General features: G+C 47.4%; 2 protein-coding genes across 3 annotated transcripts; both read left to right on the top strand.

The window, feature by feature from the left end:
• Positions 1-489: 489 nt before the first annotated feature.
• Positions 490-13983, top strand: LOC143989873 (gastrula zinc finger protein XlCGF66.1-like). 2 transcript variants are annotated; one of them, XM_077490150.1, is made up of 5 exons: positions 490-563; positions 9613-9741; positions 13348-13482; positions 13569-13692; positions 13809-13983. In XM_077490150.1, exons 2-5 carry the CDS (start codon positions 9646-9648, stop codon positions 13946-13948), a joined length of 495 nt encoding a protein of 164 aa, XP_077346276.1. In that variant the 5' UTR covers positions 490-563; positions 9613-9645; the 3' UTR covers positions 13949-13983. The 2 variants fall into 2 exon arrangements, with proteins under 2 accessions (XP_077346276.1, XP_077346275.1); XM_077490149.1 differs by lacking the exon at positions 490-563 and adding an exon at positions 2800-3064.
• On the top strand, positions 13810-16760 carry LOC143989691 (uncharacterized). The gene is made up of 3 exons (XM_077489960.1): positions 13810-13906; positions 14010-14154; positions 15043-16760. Exons 2-3 carry the CDS (start codon positions 14091-14093, stop codon positions 16455-16457), a joined length of 1479 nt encoding a protein of 492 aa, XP_077346086.1. The 5' UTR covers positions 13810-13906; positions 14010-14090; the 3' UTR covers positions 16458-16760.
• Positions 16761-25821: the final 9061 nt, after the last annotated feature.

Here is a 25821-nt window from a genome sequence, read left to right as displayed (position 1 = left end):
GGTCCAAGAAATATCTCCTAAACCTATACGGTTTAGGAGATATTTTACCGAAGACAGGCACCGCTGTCTACGGCGCATTCGCACTGAGCGCGGCACCGTCAACAATGGAGACGCCACGCGTGTCGACTCCCGTGCGCATGCGCGGGAGTGACGTCATCGCGGCTTTGCCGAATGACAGCGGCGGAGCTGCGAGACCCCACCGAGAAGATGGATGCACCGGACTACAGGGGACAGCGGTGACATCGCTGGCTCCTGTGTCAGGTAAGTGATGCATAGTAGTCCATTATGCTTTACCTTTTGCAGGGAATGAAAGAGGAAGTAAACTCATCAGGGTTTACTTCCTCTTTAACTTAGCCCTGTAAAATACATACCGTATTATACGGCAATGGTTATTATGAGATGTTTCCTGGTGCTGCAGTTCCTTTGAACGCCACAAGATGGTGATCTTGCTTCTACCCAGACAGGAAGTCTCTATGGATTACAGACAGGAAATTATGTCAGGTACACACAGGAAGTGATCAATAAGTACAAAGGTGACTTTGCTGGAAGTGGCAGCAGAGGAGGTAATAAGATCTTATTTTCTATTTACACCCAGTAATCCCCCCTGTCATGTCCGTCCTCTTCCTCCATAGTCACTGTGATGTCTTTTATCTCCAGCAGAGGATGATACACACATATATAGTGTGGAAACCTAGATTAACCCCTTCAGGGGCAGAACATTTCCCCCACTTACGGTGGTTGGAACATTCTCCTCATTTTGGAGATAAATACCAGTAATATGTTCCTCTAAACAAACATCACTGACTATAAAGAAACAAGACAACGACCATCCTGACCATACATGGCCTACAAATTACACTACACAGGCAGAAAATGGTCAATCATTACAATATGCAGCCAACACAACGATGGAGTGCAGGGGTCAGGAGTATGGAGAATAGAGCCCCTTACATTGCTGGTCAGGAGGAAGAAAACATTCCCCGGCCTGCCATGAAGAACATGTTCCATCATTGGTGTCAGGGGGAGGAAAATACTGAGGGAAGTAGGGGAGCCGAGGAGTCTCTGAGGAGGTAGTGGGACTAAAGGACTCCGGGAGGCTCTGAGGGTGTACTGCATTTGAAGGACTCTGGGACCCCTGAGGAGGAAGTGTAGCTGAAGGACTTTGGGGGCCTCCTAGTAAGTGATAGGGCTGAACAACTCTGGGAGGTTAGTAGGGCTGAAGGTCTGTGGAGGTCTCTGAGAGGGTAGTCAGGCTTTAAGGCTCTGAGGTAAGAGGGGGTTTAGGGCTCATAGGGGTTGTTGGTTTCTGATGGTCCTCCCACCTCACCTGCACTTACTTTTCTAACCTCTGGTCTGTTTTAGCAGTATTTCTTAATGGGCGGACAGTCCAATACCTTCCCATGACACAGGCTCTGGCAGGGCCCGGTGCTGGAATTCAAGAATCCAGGAATCCACTGCCACTCTGTGTCCTGAATTCTACAAAGCACTAAGACCCCTTTCACACTGGAGGCCATTTTCAGGCACTTTAGTGCTAAAAATAGCGCCTGAAAAAAAGCCTCAGCTGCAATCCCAATGTGAAAGCCCGAGTGCCTTCACACTGGGGCGCTGCGCTGGCAGGGCGCCACAAAAAGTCCTGCAAGCAGCTTCTTTGCAGCGCTGTAGGAGCGGTGAATAAACCGCTCCTAAAGAGCCCCCTGCCCATTGAAATCAATGGGCAACGCCGCCGAACGGCCGGCAAAGCACCGCTGCGGTGACGTTTTTCGGGAGGTTTTAACCCTTTTTCAGCTGCTAGCGGGCGTTAAAGCTGTGTTTCAGCTGAAAAAAAAAAAGTAGCTGCTCACTTTTAATAAGGAGACTTAGCTTTCCAGGGCGCCCGCGATGTCGGCCGCCGAGGCCAACATGTCCCTCGGCTCTCGGGTCCCAGCGCTGCCATCCTCACTAAGGGAAACAGGCAGTGGATCCTTGCGGCTTCACTGCCCGTTTCCTACTGCGCATGCGCGAGTCGTGCAGCGCTTTGCGAATGGGACGCACTGTGTTAGGGAACACACAGTTCCCAGAACACAGCGCGCTCCATTAGCCAGAAGACAACGCGACGAGGAGAGAAGACGAAGATCACCGAGGAGCAGGAAGAAGGCAGATTAGGAAGACTGCCTAGCAACAGGGATTTCTGACAAAGTAAAAAAAAAATTTTTTTTTCAAATGTTTAATTTTTCTATTTTTTTAAGAATATTAATGATCTTTTTTCTTTTTTTAGGGTGGCCATCCACTTTAACAGTGCCCCGCTAGTGTCCAAATAGCGCTGCTAAAACTACGTTAAAGCATCGCTAAAAATTTGCGGCCCTTTACTGCTGACGCCTGGGCGCTGGCAGTGTGAAAGTGCCTTTAGCCACCAAGAGAGCAAACATCTCCCTCTTCTGTCCTCCTACCCACACTGGGCTGCCATTGGATGGAAGAGAACAGACTCTTCCCCCACAGCTCTCTACTCCAGTGTTTCTCAACTCCAGTCCTCAAGGCGCCCCAACAGGTCATGTTTTCAGGCTTTCCATTACTTTGCACAGGTGATTTGATCAGTTTCACCACCTTAGTAATTACCACAGCCAACTCGTCTGAGGGAAATCCTGAAAACATGACCTGTTAGGGCGCCTTGAGGACTGGAGTTGAGAAACACTGCTCTACTCTACCAGCAGCTCCTCCTGCTATCCAATCCAATCTTTGCAGAGGGGTACTTTGCTGGGGGGGGTGGGGACGTTGCTGGGATTCTTTCCTTTAGTGATTCTTTCTCTAAGTGACTATACAAGTGATGTGCACGTTAATCTCTGCCTCATCCTGAAGGATTCTTCTCTGTCCCTCCACAGGTATGTCCCACCTGATTCACATCCACCCATAACTGAAAACTGACTTTGCTTTCACTGTGTCTGTGTGCATTTTTCAATGGTGTTGCCTTCACCATCTCTTGCCCTGTCTGCATCTTTATGATTTTGTTTTGCTTTGTAGTGTCTTACCTACGTTATGTGCTGATCTTCTCTTTACAACTCTGCCCTCTTGCTGATCGGACTTGTGAAAGGTTTGCTCTAATTTTTAGCCATATTAACCCATGATTAATTAATTAACCACTTGAGATCCGCGCTATAGCCAAATGACAGCTACAGCGCGGATCTCCTTTTCCGGGACGACGTCAATAGACGTAGTCCCGTGCGCGCGCGGCGCACTCTGTGATCGGCGAGTCTGCGAGACTCGCCTGATCACCGATCCGTGCAAGGGGTCGATCCCGACCCTTATTACGTGATCAGCTGTCAGCCAATGACAGCTGATCATGTGATATAACGGAGTCGGTAATCGGCTATTATTACTCCTCGCGCTGACAGCGCGAGGAGAAAAAAAAAAGCCGATCACGGCCAGCCCTGCCAGTGCCCACCTGCCCCCTCATAACTACACATAATAAAAAATTAGTGCCCCCCGTCAGTGCCACCCAGCAGTGCCCACAGTGCCACCCAGCAGTGCCCACAATCTGCCTCAACAAAGGTGCTGCACCCCAGTGCCACATATCCGTGCCCATCAGTGTCATCTACCAGTGCCCAGCAGTGCCGCCCATCAGTGTCCAGCAGTGCCACCTATCAGAGCCACCTATCAGTGCCACCTATAAGTGCCCATCAGTCCCATCTATCAGTGGTACCTATCAGTGCCCATCCATGCCACCCATCCGTGCCACCCATCTGTGCCACCCATCCATGCCATCTTATCTGTGCCCATCTTTGCCCATCAGTGCCGCCTTATCTGTGCCCATCGGTGCCGCCTTAACTATGCCTATCAGTGCCCACCAGTGCAGCCTATCAGTGCCCACCAGTGCAGCCTATCAGTGCCCACCAATGCAGCCCATCAGTGCCCACCAGTGCAGCCTATCAGTGCCGCCTCATCAGCGCACTTCAATGAAGGAGAAAAATGACCTGTTTGCAAAATTTTATAACAAACTATTAAACATGATTTTATTTATTTTTTGCATTTTTTTTTGTTTGTTTAGCAAAAAATAAAACTCCGAGCTGTAATTAAATACCACCAAAAGAAAGCTCTATTTGTGGGAAAAAAATGATAAAAATTTCATTTGGGTACAGTGTTGTATGCCCGCGCAATTGTCATTCAAAGTGCATCAGCGCTGAAAGCTGAAAATTGGTCTGGGACTGAGGGGGGTTTAAGTGCCCAGTAAGCAAGTGGTTAACAACCACCCTCACCCTTAACAGTATTAAACTGGAGCACCCTTATGGGGTCAGCATGTTGCTGGGGTTCTTTGCTTCAGTGATTGCACAAAGTGAACATACATGGCAAACTGCACTGAAAAGCACCAAACAGTCTGCAGGTGACCCTCTCTCTTTATTCCTCTGTCCTTCCACTCTGTAACATGCACTCTCTACCACTCCTTCTGGCAGTTTCCTCTTTCCTTAACCACTTCAGATCCGCGCTATTGCCAAATGACGGCAACAGCGCGGACCTACATTTCCGGGACTACGTCTATTGACGTCGTCCCGGATACGAGCGGCCTGCGCGCCCCCTGAGGGGCGCGCGCGGCGCGCTCTGTGATCGGCGAGTCCGTGAGACTCGCCTGATCACCGATCCGTGCAAGGGGTCGATCCCGACCCCTTATCACGTGATCAGCTGTCAGCCAATGACAGCTGATCATGTGATAGAACGGAGCCGGTAATCGGCTATTATTCCTCCTCGTGCTGACAGCGCGAGGAGAGAAAAAAAAAGCCGATCACCGGCGGCCATGATCGGGACATCAGTCCCAATCACGGCCAGCAATACAGCTGACCACCTGCCCCCTGCCAGTGCCCACCTGCCCACCGCCGTGCCATCCTGAATAAAAGTAAGTGCCCCCCATCAGTGCCCATAGTGCCCACAGTGCCACCTACAGTGCCACCCACAGTGCCATCCAGCAGTGCCACCAACAGTGCCACCCACAGTGCCCACAATCTGCCTCAAAGGTGCTGCGACCCAGTGCCGCCCAGCAGTGCCGCCCAGCAGTGCCACCTATCAGTGCCCATCAGTCCCGTCTATCAGTGGTACCTATCAGTGCCCATCCGTGCCACCCATCCGTGCCACTTATCCGTGCCACCCATCCATGCCATCTTATCTGTGCCCATCTTTGCCCATCAGTGCCGCCTTATCTGTGCCCATCGGTGCCGCCTTATCTGTGCCTATTAGTGCCGCCTTAACTATGCCTATCAGTGCCCACCAGTGCAGCCCATCAGTGCCCACCAATGCAGCCCATCAGTGCCCACCAATGCAGCCCATCAGTGCCCACCAATGCAGCCATCAGTGCCGCCTAATCAGCGCACTTCAATGAAGGAGAAAAATGACCCGTTTGCAAAATTTTATAACAAACTATTAAAACATGATTTTTTTTTTTTTGCATCTTTTTTTGTTTGTTTAGCAAAAAATAAAACTCCGAGCTGTAACTAAATGCCACCAAAAGAAAGCTCTATTTGTGGGAAAAAAATGATAAAAATTTCATTTGGGTACAGTGTTGTATGCCCGCGCAATTGTCATTCAAAGTGCATCAGCGCTGAAAGCTGAAAATTGGTCTGGGACTGAGGGGGGTTTAAGTGCCCAGTAAGCAAGTGGTTAAACTCTCTTTCCTTCACCCCCTTTCTCCACCCCACAGCTTATATATCACCCTCCTTTCTGTCCTATTACTGCATTCACCAACTCCTGCTACTTCTACACCTACATGCTGATAAAACATCCAGGATGCTGGGGCGTGTCCCGTTATATACACACTCCCACATTACCTCTCTCACCCTTCTGCTTCTCCTAAACTCTAGTGACATATCCCCAAACTCTGGTCCTCCATCATTTAACTGTGCCCAACGCTCCCATCACCATACACCCTCTAGCAGCAGACTCAATCAACAGAACTTCCCAAAACCAGCCTCCTCTTCTCCTGTGCCCTCTGGAATGCCCCGCTCTGCCTGTAACAAACTCACCTCCCTCCTTTACCTCTTTATCACAAATTTCTTTAACCTACTTGCCATTCCCGAAAACCTGGCTTCATAAATCCGACACTGCTTCTTCTGCTTCCTTCTCCCATGGTGGCCTTCTCTGGACTCACTGCCTCAGACCCAGTGGACAGAAGGGAGTAGGGGTGCAACGGATCAAAAAACTCACGGATCGGATCGTTCCTCGGATCAGAGTCACGGATCGGATCATTTTTCGGATCAGCAAATAATACTTGAATTTGCAAAAACCTTTGAAAATTCCACCACCATATAGTCCCCACTGTAATATCCACAATCTCCCCCCCTGTAATATACATCTCCCCAATGTAATATCCACAATCTCCCCACTGTAATATTGGCTGAGCATGGCTGGGTATGGCCGAGTATGGCTGGGTATTCCCGAGTATTTGCAGGGTGTTGGCAGGGTATTGCAGAGTATTGGCAGGGTATTGCAGAGTATTGGCAGGGTATTGCAGAATATTGGCACAGTATTGCAGAGTATTGGCAGGGTATTGGCAGAATATGGAGGGATGGCTGTGACTGCAATTGTCACAGAGCAGCGCTGTGGGCACTACAGATGCAGCCCACAGTGCTGCTGCCATCCGATCTCTCTCCTCCACTGTACAGAGAGGGGAGAGAGGAACTGGCGTCATCATGACGCCGGTTTGTTTACAGGTGATCGCTCCGTGATTTGACGGAGCGATCACATTGTAAACGCCGACGGGTGCATCAAGATGGCCGCCGCTCCGGAACTAGGCCGAAGCCGTGGCCATTCCTAAGGCAAAGACCACGGATCGCGGCATGTGCCGATCCGAGCGGGGTGACCCATTCGGATTACAGATTGGTGACGATCCGTTGCACCCCTAGAAGGGAGGCAGAGTGGGAATCCTTCTAGCCCCACACAGCACCTATCAGGAACTTCACCCACCCCCCTCTCTGACACTGTCCTCTTCAAAGGCACATTGTATTTGCCTATTTTCCTCCCATTTCTCTGTTCTGAAATCCCCACAATCATTCTCAGTGACTTCAACATCCCTGTTAATGATAATACTCCTGCTACTTCTAAACTTCTCAGTCTAACCTCCTCATTTGACCTGAAGCAATGAATACAGGCTTCTACTCACTCCGATGGTAACACCCTTGACCTTGTATTCTCCTATCTATGAACTCCATGCAACCTCACCAACAATATTTAGTGCATTTTATATGTGTGTGTATAATATATCTATGTATGCATATACGTACGCATACAGTATTGAGATATTGACCAGGCCAGAATTTTTTCAGAATTGGGACAGATGGTGACTCTGTGCTATGTTATGACTGCAGCTGTCCATAGCTAGGGGTCATCATCTGTTACTTAGAAGGCAGAACAAAGGGACAGATAATGACTCTGTGCTATGAAGAAGAACAAGCTTCTTGATCCCCTTCAGTCTAGATTTCACCCTCAACACTCCACAGAAACTGCTCTCCTTACAAAGTAAGCTAAAACTAATGGAAACAATAAAAGATCACCTCAAGGGTCAACCCAAGTGGTAGTTTTATGACTGCGTCTATTCCCGCATTAGGGTTATTATCTGCCACTCTGAAGGACAGAAGCAGATCAAAGGTCTAACAGAATTCTTTATGACCCATGGGAAGAAAATATGTATGAGGGAAGGCCCTGTTTGGCTAAAATGTGACAGGAGAAACTGGGTTCTCTGAAGGTGTCTGAATGTTGCATGAATATCCGGTCATCATGTACCTTGTCTATACCTCTGTTGGATTTGGTCATCTGTTGAGTCAATAAATGCATTTTCTGGAAGAACCGATTGCTGCGGGAAATGGCTCACATTATAATTATCCATTAATAGTCATCATCCCACGACTACATCACTACACAATCCTCTCCCACTCTCTGATCACCAACTTATGCGTTTCACTCTCTCCCTGTCTCCTTCTCTTCTGGCATCTTCCCCAACATGCGCTAGTCACCTCCATCCTTAAAAAGCCCTCACTGGACCCCACTAATCTTAACAACCTATGCCACATCTCCTTACTCCACCTTTCCTCCTTGACTCCTTGAACTTCTGGTCTACAACTGACTGAGTGACCATCTGACTGAGAACAAGCTTCTTGATCCCCCTTCAGTCTAGATTTCACCCCCAACACTCCACAGAAACTGCTCTCTGTACAGAGAAAGCTAAAACCAATGGAAACAATTATGTACTCCTACTCATGGACCTCTCTTCTCCCTTTGATACAGTGGACCACCCCCTCCTCCTCAAAAAACTCCACTCCTTTGGTCTCCATGACTGTACTTTTCACTGGTTCTCATCCTACCTATCCCACCGCACCTTTGGTGTCACTTACAATTCTACTCCCTCTCCTCTTCCTTTCTCTGTTGGGGTTTCCCAAGGTTCTGTTCTTGGACCTCCCCAATTCTTAGTCTACACCCTTCTCCCTGGGTCAGTTGATTGCCTTCCATGGCTTTCATTATAATTTCTACACTGATGACACTCAAATCTATCTCTCTACCTCTTATCTCACAGCATCAGTCTCCTCACGCATCACCAATTTACTAACAGACAGTCTCAATGCCACACCACTTCCTCAAACTCAACCTATAATATCAGCTCATAATATCACCTCCCTCATGTGCCTCTTCCCCTTATTTCTCTGTCAAAATCAATGGCTCATATATAAACCTGTCCCCGCGTGCCAAGGTCCTAGGTCCCATATCCATTGAATGTCCACAGCTTGCCGCGTCAACCTCTGCAACATTACTAAGAAACACCCCTTTCTAACCAATGACACCACAAAGCTTCTAATTCACTCCCTGGTCACCTGCAACTCCCTACTCATTGGCTTACCCTTACATAGGCTCCCCCCTTCAGTCCATCATGAATGCTGCTGCCTGACTCATCCACCTTACAAATTGCTCGGTGTATCCTACCCCTCTCTGTCAATCCCTCCACTGGCTTCCACTCACCCAACAAATAAAATTCAAAGTACTAACAAACTAACAATAACTTACAAAGCCATCCATAACTCAACTCCCACCTATATCACTAACCTAGTCTCAAAATACCAACCAAATTGTTCTCTTTGTTCCTCCCAAGACCTCCTGCTCCCTAGCGCCCTTGTAACCTCCTCCCATGCTCCCCTCCAGGATTTCTCCTGAGCCTCTCATATCCTATGAAACTCCCTACCCCAATCTGTCCGACTATCTTCTACTGTGATTGCTTTTATATGATCACTGAAAACTCATCTCTGCAGAGAAGCCTATCCTGCCCCCAACTAACAACTGTACTTTTATTTTCTCCATCAGCCCATCCCCTCACAGTTATTACTTTTTGTATCACATGACCCTCCCGCCTAGATTGTAATCTGTAACAAGCAGGGTCCTCTGATTTCTCCTGTATTGAATTGTATTGTAATTGTACTGCCTGTCCTCCTCATGTTGTAAAGCACTGCAAATTGTTGGCTCTATATAAATCCTGTATAGTAATAATAAATATGTTCCCATAGGGGGCAGTCATCCTTAAATGTACAGCAACCCTCCTATTACCCCCCTCACATCCACATCCTATTATTGTGTGACCAATACCATCCAAATAATTCTTACTTTCATTTCCCAAAGTTATCCATCTACAAGGAGACCTGTATAGATCAAATGATGGCACCAATGAGGATGGAGGAGGACCGGAGTCTCATGACTGAGCAGATACTAAACCTCACCCTGGAGATCATCTACCTGCTGACCGGAGAGGTGAGGAGGATTCTGGGAGGTCACATGACATCACTCTTATCTCTATTAATAAAACACAGACCTGACTGGAGAGGTGAGGAGGATTCTGGGAGATCACATGACATCACTCTTATTTCTATTAATAAAACACAGACCTGACCGGATAGGTGAGGAGGATTCTGGGAGGTCACATGAATCACTCTTATCACTAATAATAAAACACAGACCTGACCGGAGAGGTGAGGAGGATTCTGGGAGGTCACATGACATCACTCTTATCTCTATTAATAAAACACAGACCTGACTGGAGAGGTGAGGAGGATTCTGGGAGGTCACATGACATCACTCTTATCTCTATTAATAAAACACAGACCTGACCGGAGAGGTGAGGGGGATTCTGGGAAGTCACATGACATCACTCTTATCTCTTAATAAAACACAGACCTGACCGGAGAGGTGAGGAGGATTCTGGGAGTTCACATGACATCACTCTTATTTATATTAATAAAACAGACCCAGGGGCAGACTGACAACACTCAGGGCCCCCAGACCAAAAAAAGCAAGGGCCCCCTGTCAGCCCCTGCCCATGACCTACCCATGGCCTCCCCCCTAACCCCGTCCCTACATTTTGCACAAAGTGCAACTTCTGCCTTTTTTTTAATGGGACCTGGAGGGGGGGTGGTCTTTCTTTAATAGTGTCCATTAGAGATTATCTATTAGAGAGAGGCCCCCTTCAGGTCCCATTAGAGGCTACAAAAGAGTATAATGGGACCTGGATGGGGGGTATCTCTAACAGATGCCCTTTCAGTGTCCATTATAGAGTTAGAAAGAGTCCCCCCCAGGTCTCATTAGATTCACTCTGGTCCTCACGAGACCCCCTCCTTGTTCCATGACTCTCACAACTGCCCCAACCTCTCACAAAGTAGAAATATAATTGGCGCTGTGTAGCGCTCTTACCTTAACTATGGGTGCTGTAGATGTGGCTTGTTACATACTAGTTGAAGTTGAAAAAAGACTCAAGTTCAACCTATGTGTGTGATTATATGTCAGTATTGCATTGTATATCCTTGTATGTTGTGGTTATTCAGGTGCTAATCTCCTCCCCGCTGAGACCACCACCTGTGGAAGGGAATTCCACATCCTTGCCACTCTTACATTAAAGAACCCAGTACGTAGTTTAAGGTGTAATGGGCGGCACAGTGGTGTAGTGGGTAGCACTCTCACCTAGAAGTAAATAGGGTCACTGGTTCGAATACCAACCATGACACTACCTGCCTGGAGTTTGCATGTTCTCCCTGTGCCTGCATGGGTTTCCTCCGGGTACTCTGGTTTCCTCCCACACTCTAAAGACAAGCAGGTAGGTTAATTGGCTTCTGTCCAAAAATTGGCCCTAGTATATGAATGGGGACCTTGGATTGTGGGCTCCTTGAGGGTAGGGACCGATGTGAGTGTGCAATGTACAAGGATGGGGACAATTGTAGACACTCACTCAGGTTGAACTGGATGGACTGGTGTCTTTATTCAACCTTACTAACTATGTAACCTCTTTTCTTCTAATTTTAATGAGTGACCACATGTCTTGTTAAACTCCCTTTCGCGAAAAAATTGTATCCCTATTGTGGGGTCTCCAGTATGGCATTTATAAATTGAAATCATATCCCCTCTCAAGCGTCTCTTCTTCAGAGAGAATAAGTTCAGTGCTCGCAACCTTTCCTCATAACTAATATCCTCCAGACCCTTTATTAGCTTTGTTGCCCTTGTTTGTACTCGCTCCATTTCCAGTACATCCTTCCTGAGGACTGGTGCCCAGAACTGGAAAGCATACTCTAGGTGCAGACGGACCAGAGTCTTGTAGTTCCCACATCCTCTGTGGCTGGCTGGCTCCCTGGTGGGGGTAGGTCACCATGGGTGGCTGGTTCTACTGTTGGTGGGTCACCGGCATGGGTGGCTGCCTGGCTCGCACCCTGGCCTTGCTGTGGCTGGCTGGTGTTTCCTCTCCTCTTCTGCCATTTTTGGCATTGTTGCCGAGGTGAGAGTGGGACTTGGAGGGAGGCAGCGGCCACCGGGGTGGTAGAGCTAAAAGGTTTGCAGCAGGCCCAGTGTGCGGAGACACGCAGTGCAACAGGTAATGACGTTGTGTGTGGGTCCTCTCTGTGTCCATTTCAGAGTCTATGTTGGAAAGAGCCCCATCAATGCAGCCTTATCAGTGCCCCTCAAATCAGCCTTAAACAGTGCCCATTAATGCAGCCTCACTAGTGTCCATGAATGCAGAATCACCAGTGTCCCATCTATGCATCCTCACCAGTGCCCATCAACGCAGCCTCACCAGTGCCCCTCAATACAGCCTTGCAAGTGCCCCTCAATGCAGCCTCACCAGTACCTCTCAATACAGCCTTGCCAGTGCCCATCAGTGCAGCCTCACCAGTGCTCATGAATGCAGCCTCACTGTGCCCATGATTGCAGCCTCACTGTGCCCATGAATGCAGCCTCACTGTGCCCATAAATGCAGCCTCACTGTGCCCATGACTGTGGCCTCGCTGTGCACGTTATTGCAGCCTCACTGTGCCCATGATTGTTGCGTCATTGTGCCCATGATTGTAGCCTCACTATGCCCATGATTGTGGCTTCACTGTGCCCATGATTGTGGCCTCACTGTGCCCATGAAAGGAGCCTCACTGTGCCCATGAAAGGAGCCTCACTGTGCCCATGAATGAAGCCTCACTGTGCCCATGAAAGGAGCCTCACTGTGCCCATGAAAGGAGCCTCACTGTGCCCATGATTGTAGCCTCACTGTGCCCATGATTGTAGCCTCACTGTGCCCATGATTGTGGCCTCACTGTGCCCATGAAAGGAGCCTCACTGTGCCCATGAAATGAGCCTCACTGTGCCCATGATTGTAGCCTCACTGTGCCCATGATTATGGCCTCACTGTGCCCATGAAAGGAGCTTCACTGTGCCCATGAAAGGAGCTTCACTGTGCCCATGATTGTGGCCTCACTGTGCCCATGAAATGAGCCTCACTGTGCCCATGATTGTAGCCTCACTGTGCCCATGATTATGGCCTCACTGTGCCCATGAATGTAGTAGCCTCACTGTGCCCCTTAATGCAGCCTCTCCAGTGCATGGACATTAAGGGAGGAGAGCCGCTGGATCACACAGAGCAGGTCTCTCCTGCTGTGACACCTGGCGGCCACTGTCATCCGATGATAGATGTCACACGTTCCCCAGCATTGGCGCAGTGTGATGTCTGACAGAAGGCGGGACATCAGATCACAGTGGTCCCTGCAGAAGAGCTTACTCTGTTTGATCTAGCGGCGCTCACCCCCTTTTATCTTTCGAGGCAGTGCTGAGGCCTAGGTGGGCCCTGAAAGATGGTCGCCGGGGGCTGCGGGTGTCCTGCGAGTTAAAGCAGGTGGCACAGCTGGGCCCCCTTCAATGGCGGGGCCCTCGAACCATGGCCCAATAGACCCAATTGTCAGTCCGCCCATGCACAGACCTCGCTGGAGAGGTGAGGAGGATTCTGGGAGGTCACATGACATCACTTTTATCTATATTAATAAAACACAGACCTGACCGGAGAGGTGAGGAGGATTCTAACATTATATTCCTATTGGTTCCTCAATACAGAGATTTCCTCTTATGAAGTCAGGTGATCATATGACCATCACAGTGCCTCCATGTGACTCCCTAAAACCTGAGAGACACAACATGGAGAAGATTCTAGAAGTCACCAAGAAGATGATGGAGCTGCTGACAGGAGAGGTGAGCGGTGCTGGGAATTCTGGGACATTATCCAGTAACAGACAAGGGATGTGTCTGGATGGTGACTGTATCATTGTGTGTGTCAGGTTCCTGTAAGGTGTCAGGATGTCACTGTCTATTTCTCCATGGAGGAGTGGGAGTATTTAGAAGGACACAAGGATCTCTACAAGGACGTCATGATGGACAATCAGCCGCCCCTCACATCACCGGGTAAGAGGAGACTTTATTGTAAAGGAGAGAGCAGTACGGAGGCTCCACCTAGATCCCCCATCATCTGATAAACACATAGAAACAATGTATTCAGTCAGTGTGTGTGTTTCCTACAGATGGATCCGGTAATGGGAACCCACCAGAGAGATGTCCCCGTCCTCTGTATTCCCGGGATTCCACACAGGAAGATCACACCATCCCTCACTGTTACAAGGTTAATGGAATGGAGTTTATAAAACACAGTTGGATTTTTTAAATGATGTCACATTAAAGCTTATATTTTACAGATGATATTCTCTCTCGTTTTCTTGATTTAGAGTGGTTGATCCAATCGATATATAGAATTTGAGGTTAAAACAGAAGAAGAAGAGAGGTCTGTGGGGGATGATCAGCATTCTATGGAGGAGGATGGAATAACGGGGACATTTATAGAGGAGGACACTCCTACAGAGATCAGCACAGGTGGGTCATTAACACTAAATACATTCCTCCACCCATACTGCTCACTGTATAGTCTCAGACCCAAGTCACTGAGTGCAGTCTCAGGAGATGGGAGGCAGCGGTGTGGGACCTCTGCAACTTGTCTCATGTAAACATTTCATCTTCCACTGATTACTGAATACAAATATTATGGGTCCTGACCCTTACACTGTATAATTTATATTGTACATTACATACTCCTGACCCTGGCAGTATATACTCTATATTGTACATTACATCATTCTGATACTCTACCCACTGCTATATATACACATAATATGTATTCTCTTTTGTTACACCCATGTTCTAACCACTAGACATTTTATATCTGATGATTTGATTGGAGCACAGACTTTTACATGGTGATAATAATAGGATAACATCCTCAAGCTTTGGAACCTTAAACAGAAAGTGATAATGAGGGAGGAGTCAATAACCCAATGATGGGGGTCTTCAGGATCAGTCCAGTCTTCATCTTGGTTGTTCTCCCCCCATCCTCACTCTCTGACCTCTGGTGGGGCTCAGCCCCGCTGTTATTCATGACTAAATCATGGACTAAATAAGGAAGTGCAGGACTTCTTGTGTTGGGAAGATGGCAATGAGTGATAGAGGGGGAGGGGACACTCGTCTTATAATCCCCTCATCACTGTCACTCCTATAAAAGACAGTTCTCGTTGTTTCCTCACTCTCTGACTAAGGTCCATGAATAAAGAAATGATCTGGTAGGAGATCAGAGGACCCATTTACTAGTTACCTTGAGGGGGGAATTGTAAGACCCTCAGAGACAAAGTTGCCTGATGTGGGCGGAGTCCTGGTTTAGGGGAACCAATCAGCTCATGTCTAGTAATAATCTTTGTATTTCTATTTTAGTAGATGGACGGGAGATGAGGAAAACCTCAGAGAATTGTCTCACTTTGTCTCCAGACTGTAAAGTAGAAGATGAGGACATCACACAGTATAGTCCAGGAGAAAACCCGACTACCTCAAATGTCCATCCGGCACCACACAGTGTAGATGGACCATCGTATTGCTCTTATCCTGAGGAACCTCAGACTGTGAAGGACGGTGCCGTCCTTCCAACAGAGAAGAGCTTTTCCTGTACCGAGTGCGGGAAGTGTTTCCGTTTTAAATCCAATCTTGATGTGCATAAAAGATCTCACACAGGGGAGAAGCCGTATTCCTGTCCTGAGTGCGGGAAATGTTTCTCACAGAAGTGCCATCTTTACACACATCAGAGATCTCACACAGGAGAGAAGCCGCATTCCTGTCCTGAGTGTGGGAAATGTTTTTCAGTGAAGTCCAGTCTTTCAATACATCAGAGATCTCACACAGGAGAAAAGCCGTATTCCTGTGCTGTGTGTGGGAAGTGTTTCTATTCTAAATCCAAACTTAATAGCCATAAAATAACTCACACAGGGGGAAACCCGTATTCCTGTCCTGAGTGTGGGAAATGTTTTTCAGTGAAGTCCAGTTTTAACACACATCAGAAATTTCACACAGGGGAGAAACTGTATTCCTGTGCTGAGTGTGGGAAATGTTTCCCTTTTAAATCCAGTCTTGATGTGCATATAAGATCTCACACAGGAGAGAAGCTGTATTCCTGTACTGAGTGTGGGAAATGTTTTATAATGAAGTCCCATCTTCACACGCATCAGAGATCTCACACAGGGGAGAAACCATATTCCTGTCCTGAGTGCAGGAAATGTTTTTCAATGAAGTCCAGGCTTCATGCACATCAGAGCTCTCACACAGGGGAGAAGCCGTATTCCTGTCCTGAGTGCGGGAAATGTTTTTCAGACAATTCCAGTTTTAACAGACATCAGAGATCTCACAAATGGGAGAAGCCGTATTCCTGTGCTGAGTGTGGGAAATGTTTCCCTTTTAAATCCAATTTAGATGTGCATGAAAGATCTCACACAGGAGAGAAGCCGTATTCCTGTCCTGAGTGCGGGAAATGTTTTTCAATGAAGTCCCATCTTCACACACATCAGAGATCTCACACGGGGGAGAAGCCGTATTCCTGTCCTGAGTGTGGGAAATGTTTTTCAGACAATTCCAATTTTAAAATACACCAGAGATCTCACACAGGGGAGAAGCCACCTTCCTGTCCTGAGTGCGGGAAATCTTTTTCAAACAAGTCTAATCTTTACAAACATCAGAGATCTCACACAGGGGAGAAGCCATATTTCTGTTCTGAGTGTGGGAAATGTTTTTCACAGAAGTCCTATCTTTACAGACATCAAAGATCTCACACAGGGGAGAAGACATTTTCCTGTCCTGAGTGAGGGAATTGTTTCTCACTGAAGTCCTGTCTTCCTGTACATCAGGGGTCCCACACAACCCTTGAGGTGTATTAGTGCCTTGAGTGCGGGAAATGTCTTCTATATGAATGTTGCTGGACATCACAGCTCTCATGTGGGGAAGAAGCACACCCTGATATACACCTCAGATATACTCCATGGCTGATCTTCATCATGTAAGAAACAGTTGATAAGGAGATCAGAGATCACCAAAGACATGGATGAAGTGTTGTACCGTGCTGCCCATTGATAGCAGGAGAAAAATAAAAATGGAGTCATTACCTTTCATTGGCTGAGTACATTTTGTAGTGTAAGTATTCACAACACTTAGCCCTTGTACACACGGTCGGAGATTCCAACGGAATGTGCCCGATCGGACCGTTTTGTCGGATATTCCGACTGTGTGTGGTCTCCATCGGACTGTTTCCATCGGAGTATCCGACAGACCAAGTTTTCCAACTTGTTGGTAAAATTTTCGGACAAAATGCTCCGATCGGACATACTCCGATCACGTGTAGAGAATTCTGATCGGACAAAGTGCCACGCATGCTCAGATCAAATTCCTACACCAAAGCTATTGGCTACTAGCGTGACCGTAGTCCCGTCGTAACGAAATAACGTAATCGCGTTGGATTTTCCGACAACTTTGTCCGCCCGTGTGCATGCAACGGTTTCGGACAAAATCCAACGGATTTGGTTGTCGGAATCTCCGACCGTGTGTACAAGGGCTTAGAGGTCTGTTTAAAAAAAAAAAAAAAACAGTTGAATACATTTGACACACCTTTGCTCAGCTATGATGAATATTGTCTGTATTTTATTTAATCTAGTGATTTTCTAGGATCATCTAGTGCAGGGGTCTCAAACTGGTGGCCCTCCAGCTGTTGCAGAACTACAATTCCCATGAGGCGTTGCAAGGCTGAGGGTTACAAGCATGACTCCCATAGACAGAAGCATGGTGGGACTTGTAATTCCACAACAGCTGGAGGGCCGCCAGTTTGAGATCCCTGATCTAGTGGCAATGGCGTGGCACTGCAGTAGTAATATCACATTATGGACACTAGATGGAGCTACACTCTGGGCCTCCGTAGCACTACACAGTGAAAGTGGTGCTCAGGGAGGCCTAGGGGATTTTTGTCTACAACTGGTAAGTGTCTGGATTCTTTCTACACCCCCCACCTCTGAACACTGGGCTGCATTAGTTCTTGTGCAGTATGGCCAAAGGACATCAGAAGTGCTGCAGTTCCTGTGCCTGTGTCCATGTTGGGCAGCACAGTCATGCATCCAGAGTATTCATGGAGAGTCTCCAAGTGTTGTAAGCTTTTGGCAGTTTTGTTCCCCACAGACAAAACACCCCAGATGTGCATTGGTACAGCATAGAAGACACCTACTGGTAGACACAATGACTGGTCACAAAAGGTACCTGGGGCAACATGTAGATACTCTTTCCTGATGGGGACAGTGGTGGGCACTGACAGGATAGGTGGGTGATCACTGGGGAAACCAGTGCACAGTACTCTCTCAGCTGACCAGGATCGCTGTATCGGCATAAGTCCCACTAAATGGGTCAGAAGGCCTTATGTCTACTAGACAGCAGAGAGTTGAGGTAGATATTTTCTTTATAATACATCACTGGACACAGAGCAGCCATAGCAATTACTATGTGGGTTATATGCCACCTATAGGTGAATGGACACTGGCAACCAATAGACAGGAAGCTCCCTCTATATAGCCCCTTTTCAGGTGAAATTACCTCAGTTTTTCACCAGTCTCTGTAAGGTGGTGCTCACTAATGTGCCACATCTGCTCTTGGAGGTCTGGAATGGTTCTATTGAGAATCAAGGACTTTCGATCAGATCCGTTTGATAAAGCTGTCAGCCGAAATGGATGGTACCCGAGCCTCATTGGATAGGAGAGAAGATTCCTTGAGGTTTACCTGTAATGAAGCCTTATGGCGCTGGACCCTGTGTAATGGAAAACCCTGTGCAGTGTTGTTCTGACCAAGGTGCTTTCCTGCAGGGTGGTATACAGGTCAAGGGGAGTGGACCCCAGATTAAGGGCTAGTTGACACTTGCCTCAAAACATGGCTTCGGACACGCTTTGTTAAAGCTCCCTGAACACCAGTCAAAGCCCCTGGCACTAAATACACCTACTTTTGCTTTTTTTTTCTGCTTTTGCTTGAGGCTTCGATGAGGCTGTGGTGGAGCTTCAATGGGGCTTCAAGCGAGCTTTGCCATAGACTTCTATGGAGGCTTTGAAGCACCACTGAAGCTACATGAGGTATACTTTTTGTAGCAAAGCAAAAGCAGGTGTAAACAGGACTGTAAGCTAACCATTTTATTTAGTGACAGTGTTCATAGAGCTTTAACAAAGCCTGTCTGAAGCCTTGTCCTGAAGCAAGTGCAAACTAGCCGTTCATGTGTGTTGAAGCCAAACCAAGTGAAAATGAGCCTCTAAGGGGGACCCAGTACCTGAATGTCTTTTATGACAAAGCCCGCCATGATGGGTGAAGGTTGGACTCCTGTTATGTTCAGGGTCCTGCAGCAGGAATGGTAAGTCTGCATATTGCAGTTTATCTTTAAAAAAACAAAGAGATCTGTCTGTGTGTTCTCCCAGTGGCTACTGGGAGCAGTATGCCTTTCATGCTCTGGGGACAGCTCAGGAGTATTTGGTTGCAGTGTCTCCTTCAGCCACTAGAGGGCACATGTTCGCTCATTATGGCTTATTTCCAGTTCCACTCCAGGCCTTTACCATGGAATGTCCTGAAGTCATGGGGTGGGAGGTCACAGTCAATTAGATATTCAATTGTCCCTTCAACCCAGAAAACCTTGGTCTGGAATGGTTGTCATCTTTGCAACTGCTTTCCCCATTTTGTGATATAACTGATGGGGTTGTTGCATATCAATACTCTAATACTGGGAGTGCTTAATCTTGTTTTCCTGCATCGGTTGACATGAGTGAGGGTCTACTTAGATAACGCCATGGCTGAGTTTATGTAACACAACTAATTCCCAGAAATCAGACGGCCCAGGAGAAAGTGAATCTTAGCCCTTGTACACACGGTCGTAGATTCCGAAGGAATGTGTCCTATCGGACCGTTTTGTTGGATATTCCGACTGTATGTGGTCTCCATTGGACTGTTTCCGTCGGAATATCCGACGGACCAACTTTTCCAACTTGCCGGTAAAATTTTCCGACAAAATGCTCCGATCGGACATACTCCGATCATGTGTATCCTACTCCGACGGACAAAGTGCCACGCATGCGCAGATCAAATTCCTAGACCAAAGCTATTGGCTACTAGCCTGAACGTAGTCCCGTCGTAACTAAATAACGTCATCACGTTATGTACAATCGGGTTTTCCGACAACTTAGTCCGACCATGTGTATGCAACATCACTTCCCGGACCTCTTCCGGAACTAATCCGTCGGAATTACTCAGACGGATGTGGTTGTCGGAATCTCCAACTGTGTGTACAAGGGCTCACTCTGCCTTATGCAGAACTTTGAAATGAACCCTTTTGACTGCCAGGTCCATATGGCGTAAAAATTATATGGACTAATCCTATGTCCTAGGGGCCATTCTGACCCCCCTGCAGTCGACCCCCCAACCGATCCCAGATGCCCCCTGCATGTAGTGATGCTGGCCGTCTTTCCCTCTTCCTCCTGCTGCCTGTTGCTGGGGCAAACTGAAGCTGTCAGGATGGAGAGTGGCGGTGAAGGGGGTTGTTAAACATGTGTTTACCAGCCCCCTCCCTTTCCTTGAATGGACGCACTCAGTGATCATTACCAATCGCTCCTGTGTCTATTGATATCTGAGCATAGTAAACTGTGTTTACTATCTGTCAGTAGGAATGAGCTTGTTTGACTCGAACATTGGCTGTTCGAGCGTTCGTCAAAATATGTGTCAGGTCACCTGAGTCCAGGTGACAGATGCACTCCGTAGGAGTCGGAAGTGCACCGCTAGGTAGTGGACCTTAGGACTGACTGCTGCGGATTGTACCCAGGGAGATTCAGAACACAGGTCTACAGGATCACTAACACAGATCTCAGTGGGAGCTAGAGCATAGATTCCCCAGGGTGTGGAGTCTAAGAGCCAGCAGGTGTTCGCGCCAGAGCCTCCAGTGGTGAGGATGGACTTCGCTGAAGTCTGGCTCCAGGTTGCGGCCCCTAGGGTGTCACAGCTCATGCTCCCAGTAGACTACATTAGAAGGAAGCAGCAGGCTGGAACAACAAGGATAGTAAAGGGATAAGTCCGAGGTCAGGGAAACTAGCAGACAGGAACAACAGACTACACGCCAAAGGTTCAGGGTCACAGGCAGACAGGGATGGTCGGGGACATGCCAAAAGGTCAAGGTCACAAGCAGACAGACAAACATAGAGCACACAGCAAGCAGGAATCCAAACACACAGTGAATACGCAATGATTGACCAGCACCGCTGGCTTGCAGTGCACGGGTTAATATAGGGTTCCCTGATAGGGCCGGGGGGGGAGCCATGCTTAGAGGAGAGGTTATAAAAACCACCAGGTGGAAGTGGCTGGCCTCTTAGTCTGAACACATGAGGAGAGCTAAGCAAACAGAGGAAGATTACTGCATAACCATGACAATATGAACATTATAGGGTGTTCGCGCCAAATTTGAGCGGCGCGTCACGCCCCATAATGCACTGCGACATCGCAGTGCATTGCTGTCTGATGATTGGCCAAGCATGCACTATGACCCACATGCTTTGGCCAATCACAGTGCCGTCAGCAAATAGAGCCGTAATTGGCCAAAAACAGGGTGCCTTGTGGCCAATTATGGCTCAGGGGGTTAAGTCCACACCTCACATGATATAAGGCCACCTGCACGTCGGCCCTGTGTAGTGTGTTGCTGGCGTTGACCGAGAGAGTGTCATTTCATTTAGATTGAGCAGGCAGGTGATTCAGTTAGCTGCAGGGTATTTAATATATATATATATACAGTCAGTCTCTCGTGTATATATATATATCCACTTTAGCTAGATCTCACTGCATTTCTGGTGTACTCTTTCTAATATACTTCAGGCAGGCAGGTGATTCTGCTAGCTGCAGTGCAATTAATATATATATATATATACAGTCTTGTGTGTGTGTATATATATATATACACATCCACTGTATCCAGTATAGCCAGATCTGACTGCAGGCTGTTCCTGGTGTACTTTTTCTAATATACTGTCAGGCAGGCAATTCAGTTAGCTGCAGTGTATTTAATATAAATATATGCAGTATATATATATATATATACATACAGTCAGTCGTGTGTGTGTATATATATCCACTGTATCCGGTTTAGCTTGATCTCATTGCAGTCTGTTCCTGGTGTACTCTTTCTAATATACTTCAGGCAGGCAGGTGATTCAGTTAGCTGCAGTGTATTCAATATATATATATATATATATATATATATATATATATATATATACAGTCAGTCTTGTGTGTATATATATATATATATATATATCCTGTTGTATGTTTTAAAATACACTTTCAGGCAGGCAGGTGATTTAGTGATCTGCAGTGCATTAAATATATGTACAGTCTCCTACGTATATATATCCACTGCATTCTAGTCTAGCCAAGCCTATATCTGACTGCAGGCCATTGCTGTTGTACGTTTTCAAATACTCTTTCAGGCAGGCAGGTAATTCAGTGATCTGCAGTGCATTAAATATATATACAGTCTCCTACATATATTTGTAGTCAGTCCTCACTTGAAAATGTGATACCCTAACTCAGTGGTCTGTCAGAAACCATGAATCAGACTGAGACAGAAGTACAATTAAATCACACTTGTTTATTAACCAGTTGCCGACCGCCGCACGACGATGTACGTCGACAGCATGGCACGGGCAGGCATATTGGCGTACATGTACGTCCCTTGCCTCCCGCGGGTCGGGGGCCCGATCGGGCCCCCGCCCGGTGCCTGCGGCGGTCGGTTTTCGTCCGGGAGCGATCCGGGACGAGGGGGCGGCCATTCATTCATGGCCACCCCCTCGCGATCGCTCCCGACGAATAGGAATCCCCCGTGACATCACTTCCTCTCCTGTAATGTAAACACAGGAGAGGAAGTGATGTATTCTCTCCTCCGTGACGGTATTTTTCGTTCCGACACGGAGGAGAGCGGATCGGTGAGTTGCACCAACACTCTACACACACAGTAGAACATGCCAGGCACACTCACACCCCCCCTTTACCCCCCAATTACCCCTGCCCCCCAGTCACAGTGACACCAATGTCATTTTTTTTTTTTTTTTTTGCATTGGTGTCATTTGTGACTGTAATAACTGTTAGGGCAGTTAGAGTTAGCCCCCTTTAGTTCTAATGTACCCCCCTAACCCCCCCAATAAAGGTTTAACCCCGTGATCACCCCCCGTCGCCAGTGTCACTAAGGCTGGGTTCACATTGCAGCGGTTTATGAGAACGAATGTGATTCGCACCGCACTGCAGTGCAAATCACATCCGATCTCTGTGCGATTCGAGTTCAGCCATTCGCCGCACCCGCCACACCCGCCGCACCCACCGCAAATTCGCACGGGACCCTTTTTTTGGCCCGCAGCAGAATCGGATCGCATGGGTGTTCACACCATGCGATCCGAGTTTGCAGATCGCACTGCGATATGCGAACTGATCTGGGGGTGTCAGTAACATTTCACTGACACTCCCAGCAGTTCGCATAGGGCAGTGTGAACTGCCGCCGGGAGGCATGCGATGCGGGAACCCGCCGCGGATTTGCGGCGTTTCCGCATCGCTCCAGTGTGAACCCAGCCTAATAAGCGATCATTTTTCTGATCGCCGTATTAGTGTCACAGGTGACGCTAGTTAGGCAGGTAGGTATTTAGGTTCGCCGCAGCTTTTTATAGCGCCAGGGACCCCCATATACTACCGCATAAAGCCCCCTGATTGCCCCCTAGTTAACCCTTTCACCAGTGATCACCATATAACTGTTACAGGTGACGCTAGTTGGTTAGTTATTTTTTATAGTTTCAGGGCACCCGCCATTTATTACCTAATAAAGGTTTAACCCCCTGATCACCCGGCGGGTGTCATTTGTGACTAATAACTGTTAGGGCAGTTAGGGTTAGCCCCCTTTAGTTCTAAGGTACCCCCCTAACCCCCCCAATAAAGGTTTAACCCCGTGATCACCCCCCGTCGCCAGTGTCACTAAGGCTGGGTTCACATTGCAGCGGTTTATGAGAACGGATGTTATTCGCACCGCACTGCAGTGCAAATCACATCCGATCTCTGTGAGATTTAAGTTCAGCCATTCGCCGCACCCGCCGCAAATTCGCCCGGGACCCTTTTTTTGGCCCGCAGAAGAATCGGATCGCATGGGTGTTCACACCATGCGATCCGAGTTTGCAGATCGCACTGCGATATGCGAACTGATCTGGGGGTGTCAGTAACATTTCACTGACACTCCCAGCAGTTCGCATAGGGCAGTGTGAACTGCCGCCTGGAGGCATGCGATGCGGGAACCCGCCGCGCATTTGTGGCGTTCCCGCATCGCTCCAGTGTGAACCCAGCCTAATAAGCGATCGTTTTTCTGATCGCTGTATTAGTGTCACAGGTGACGCTAGTTAGGCAGGTAGGTATTTAGGTTCGCCGCAGCTTTTTATAGCGCCAGGGACCCCCATATACTACCGCATAAAGCCCCCTGATTGCCCCCTAGTTAACCCTTTCACCAGTGATCACCATATAACTGTTACAGGTGACGCTGGTTGGTTAGTTATTTTTTTATAGTTTCAGGGCACCCGCCATTTATTACCTAGTCTCACTAGTGTACCCCTAAATTTAGGGGTGTCTACTTTCCAAAATGGGGTCATTTGGGGGGGTTTGTGCCATCTTGGCATTTTATGGCCTTCAAAACTGTAACGCCCTTAGAAAGCCTGAAGGCGGTGCTTGGTTTTCGGGGCCCCGTACGCGGCTAGGCTCCCAAAAAGTCCCACATATGTGGTATTCCCGTACTCAGGAGAAGCAGCAAAATTTATTTTGGGGTGTCATTTCACATATGCCCATGGCATGCGTGAGCAATATATCATTTAGTGACAACTTTGTGAAAAAAAAAAAAAAGTTTGTAATTTTCCCGCAACTTGTGGCAAAATATAAAATATTCCATGGACTCAACATGCCTCTCAGCAAATAGCTTGGGGTGTCTACTTTCTAAAATGGGGTCATTTGTGGGGGTTTTGTGCCATCTTGGCATTTTATGGCCTTCAAAACTGTAATAGGTAGTGAGAAGTGAACTCAAAAATTTACGCCCTTAGAAAGCCTGAAGGCGGTGCTTGGTTTTCGGGGCCCCGTACGCGGCTAGGCTCCCAAAAAGTCCCACATATGTGGTATCCCCGTACTCAGGAGAAGCAGCAGAATTTATTTTGGGGTGTCATTTCACATATGCCCATGGCATGCGTGAGCAATATATCATTTAGTGACAACTTTGTGAAAAAAAAAAAAGTTTGTAATTTTCCCGCAACTTGTGGCAAAATATAAAATATTCCATGGACTCAACATGCCTCTCAGCAAATAGCTTGGGGTGTCTACTTTCTAAAATGGGGTCATTTGTGGGGGTTTTGTGCCATCTTGGCATTTTATGGCCTTCAAAACTGTAATAGGTAGTGAGAAGTGAAATCAAAAATTTACGCCCTTAGAAAGCCTGAAGGCGGTGCTTGGTTTTCGGGGCCCCGTACGCGGCTAGGCTCCCAAAAAGTCCCACATATGTGGTATCCCCATACTCAGGAGAAGCAGCAGAATTTATTTTGGGGTGTCATTTCACATACGCCCATAGCATGTGTGAGCAATATATCATTTAGTGACAACTTTGTGTAAAAAAAAAAAAAATTTTTTTTTTTGTCATTATTCAATCGCTTGAGGCAAAAAAATAAAATATTCAATGGGCTCAACATGCCTCTTATCAATTTCCTTAGGGGGTCTACTTTCCAAAATGGGGTCATTTGGGGGGGTTTTGTACTGCCCTGCCATTTTAGCACCTCAAGAAATGAGATAGGCAGTCGTAAACTAAAAGCTGCGTAAATTGCAGAAAACGTACCTTAGTTTGTAGATGTGACAACTTTTGCGCAAACCAATAAATATACAATTATTGACTTTTTTTTTACCAAAGACATGTGGCTGAATACATTTTGGCCTAAATGTATGACTAAAATTGAGTTTATTGGATTTTTCTAATAACAAAAAGTAGAAAATATCATTTTTTTTCAAAATTTGCGGTCTTTTTACGTTTATATCGCAAAAAATAAAAATCGCAGAGGCAATCAAATACCATCAAAAGAAAGCTCTATTTGTGGGAAGAAAAGGACGCAAATTTTGTTTGGG

Source organism: Lithobates pipiens, unplaced genomic scaffold, assembly GCF_037356315.1.
Source record: "Lithobates pipiens isolate NorthernLeopardFrog02 unplaced genomic scaffold, aLitPip1_a1.2 Scaffold_18, whole genome shotgun sequence".
Lineage (NCBI taxonomy): Eukaryota > Metazoa > Chordata > Amphibia > Anura > Ranidae > Lithobates > Lithobates pipiens.
The sequence above is the reverse complement of the archived record's forward strand: the minus strand, read 5'-3'. Positions and strand labels throughout refer to the sequence as shown.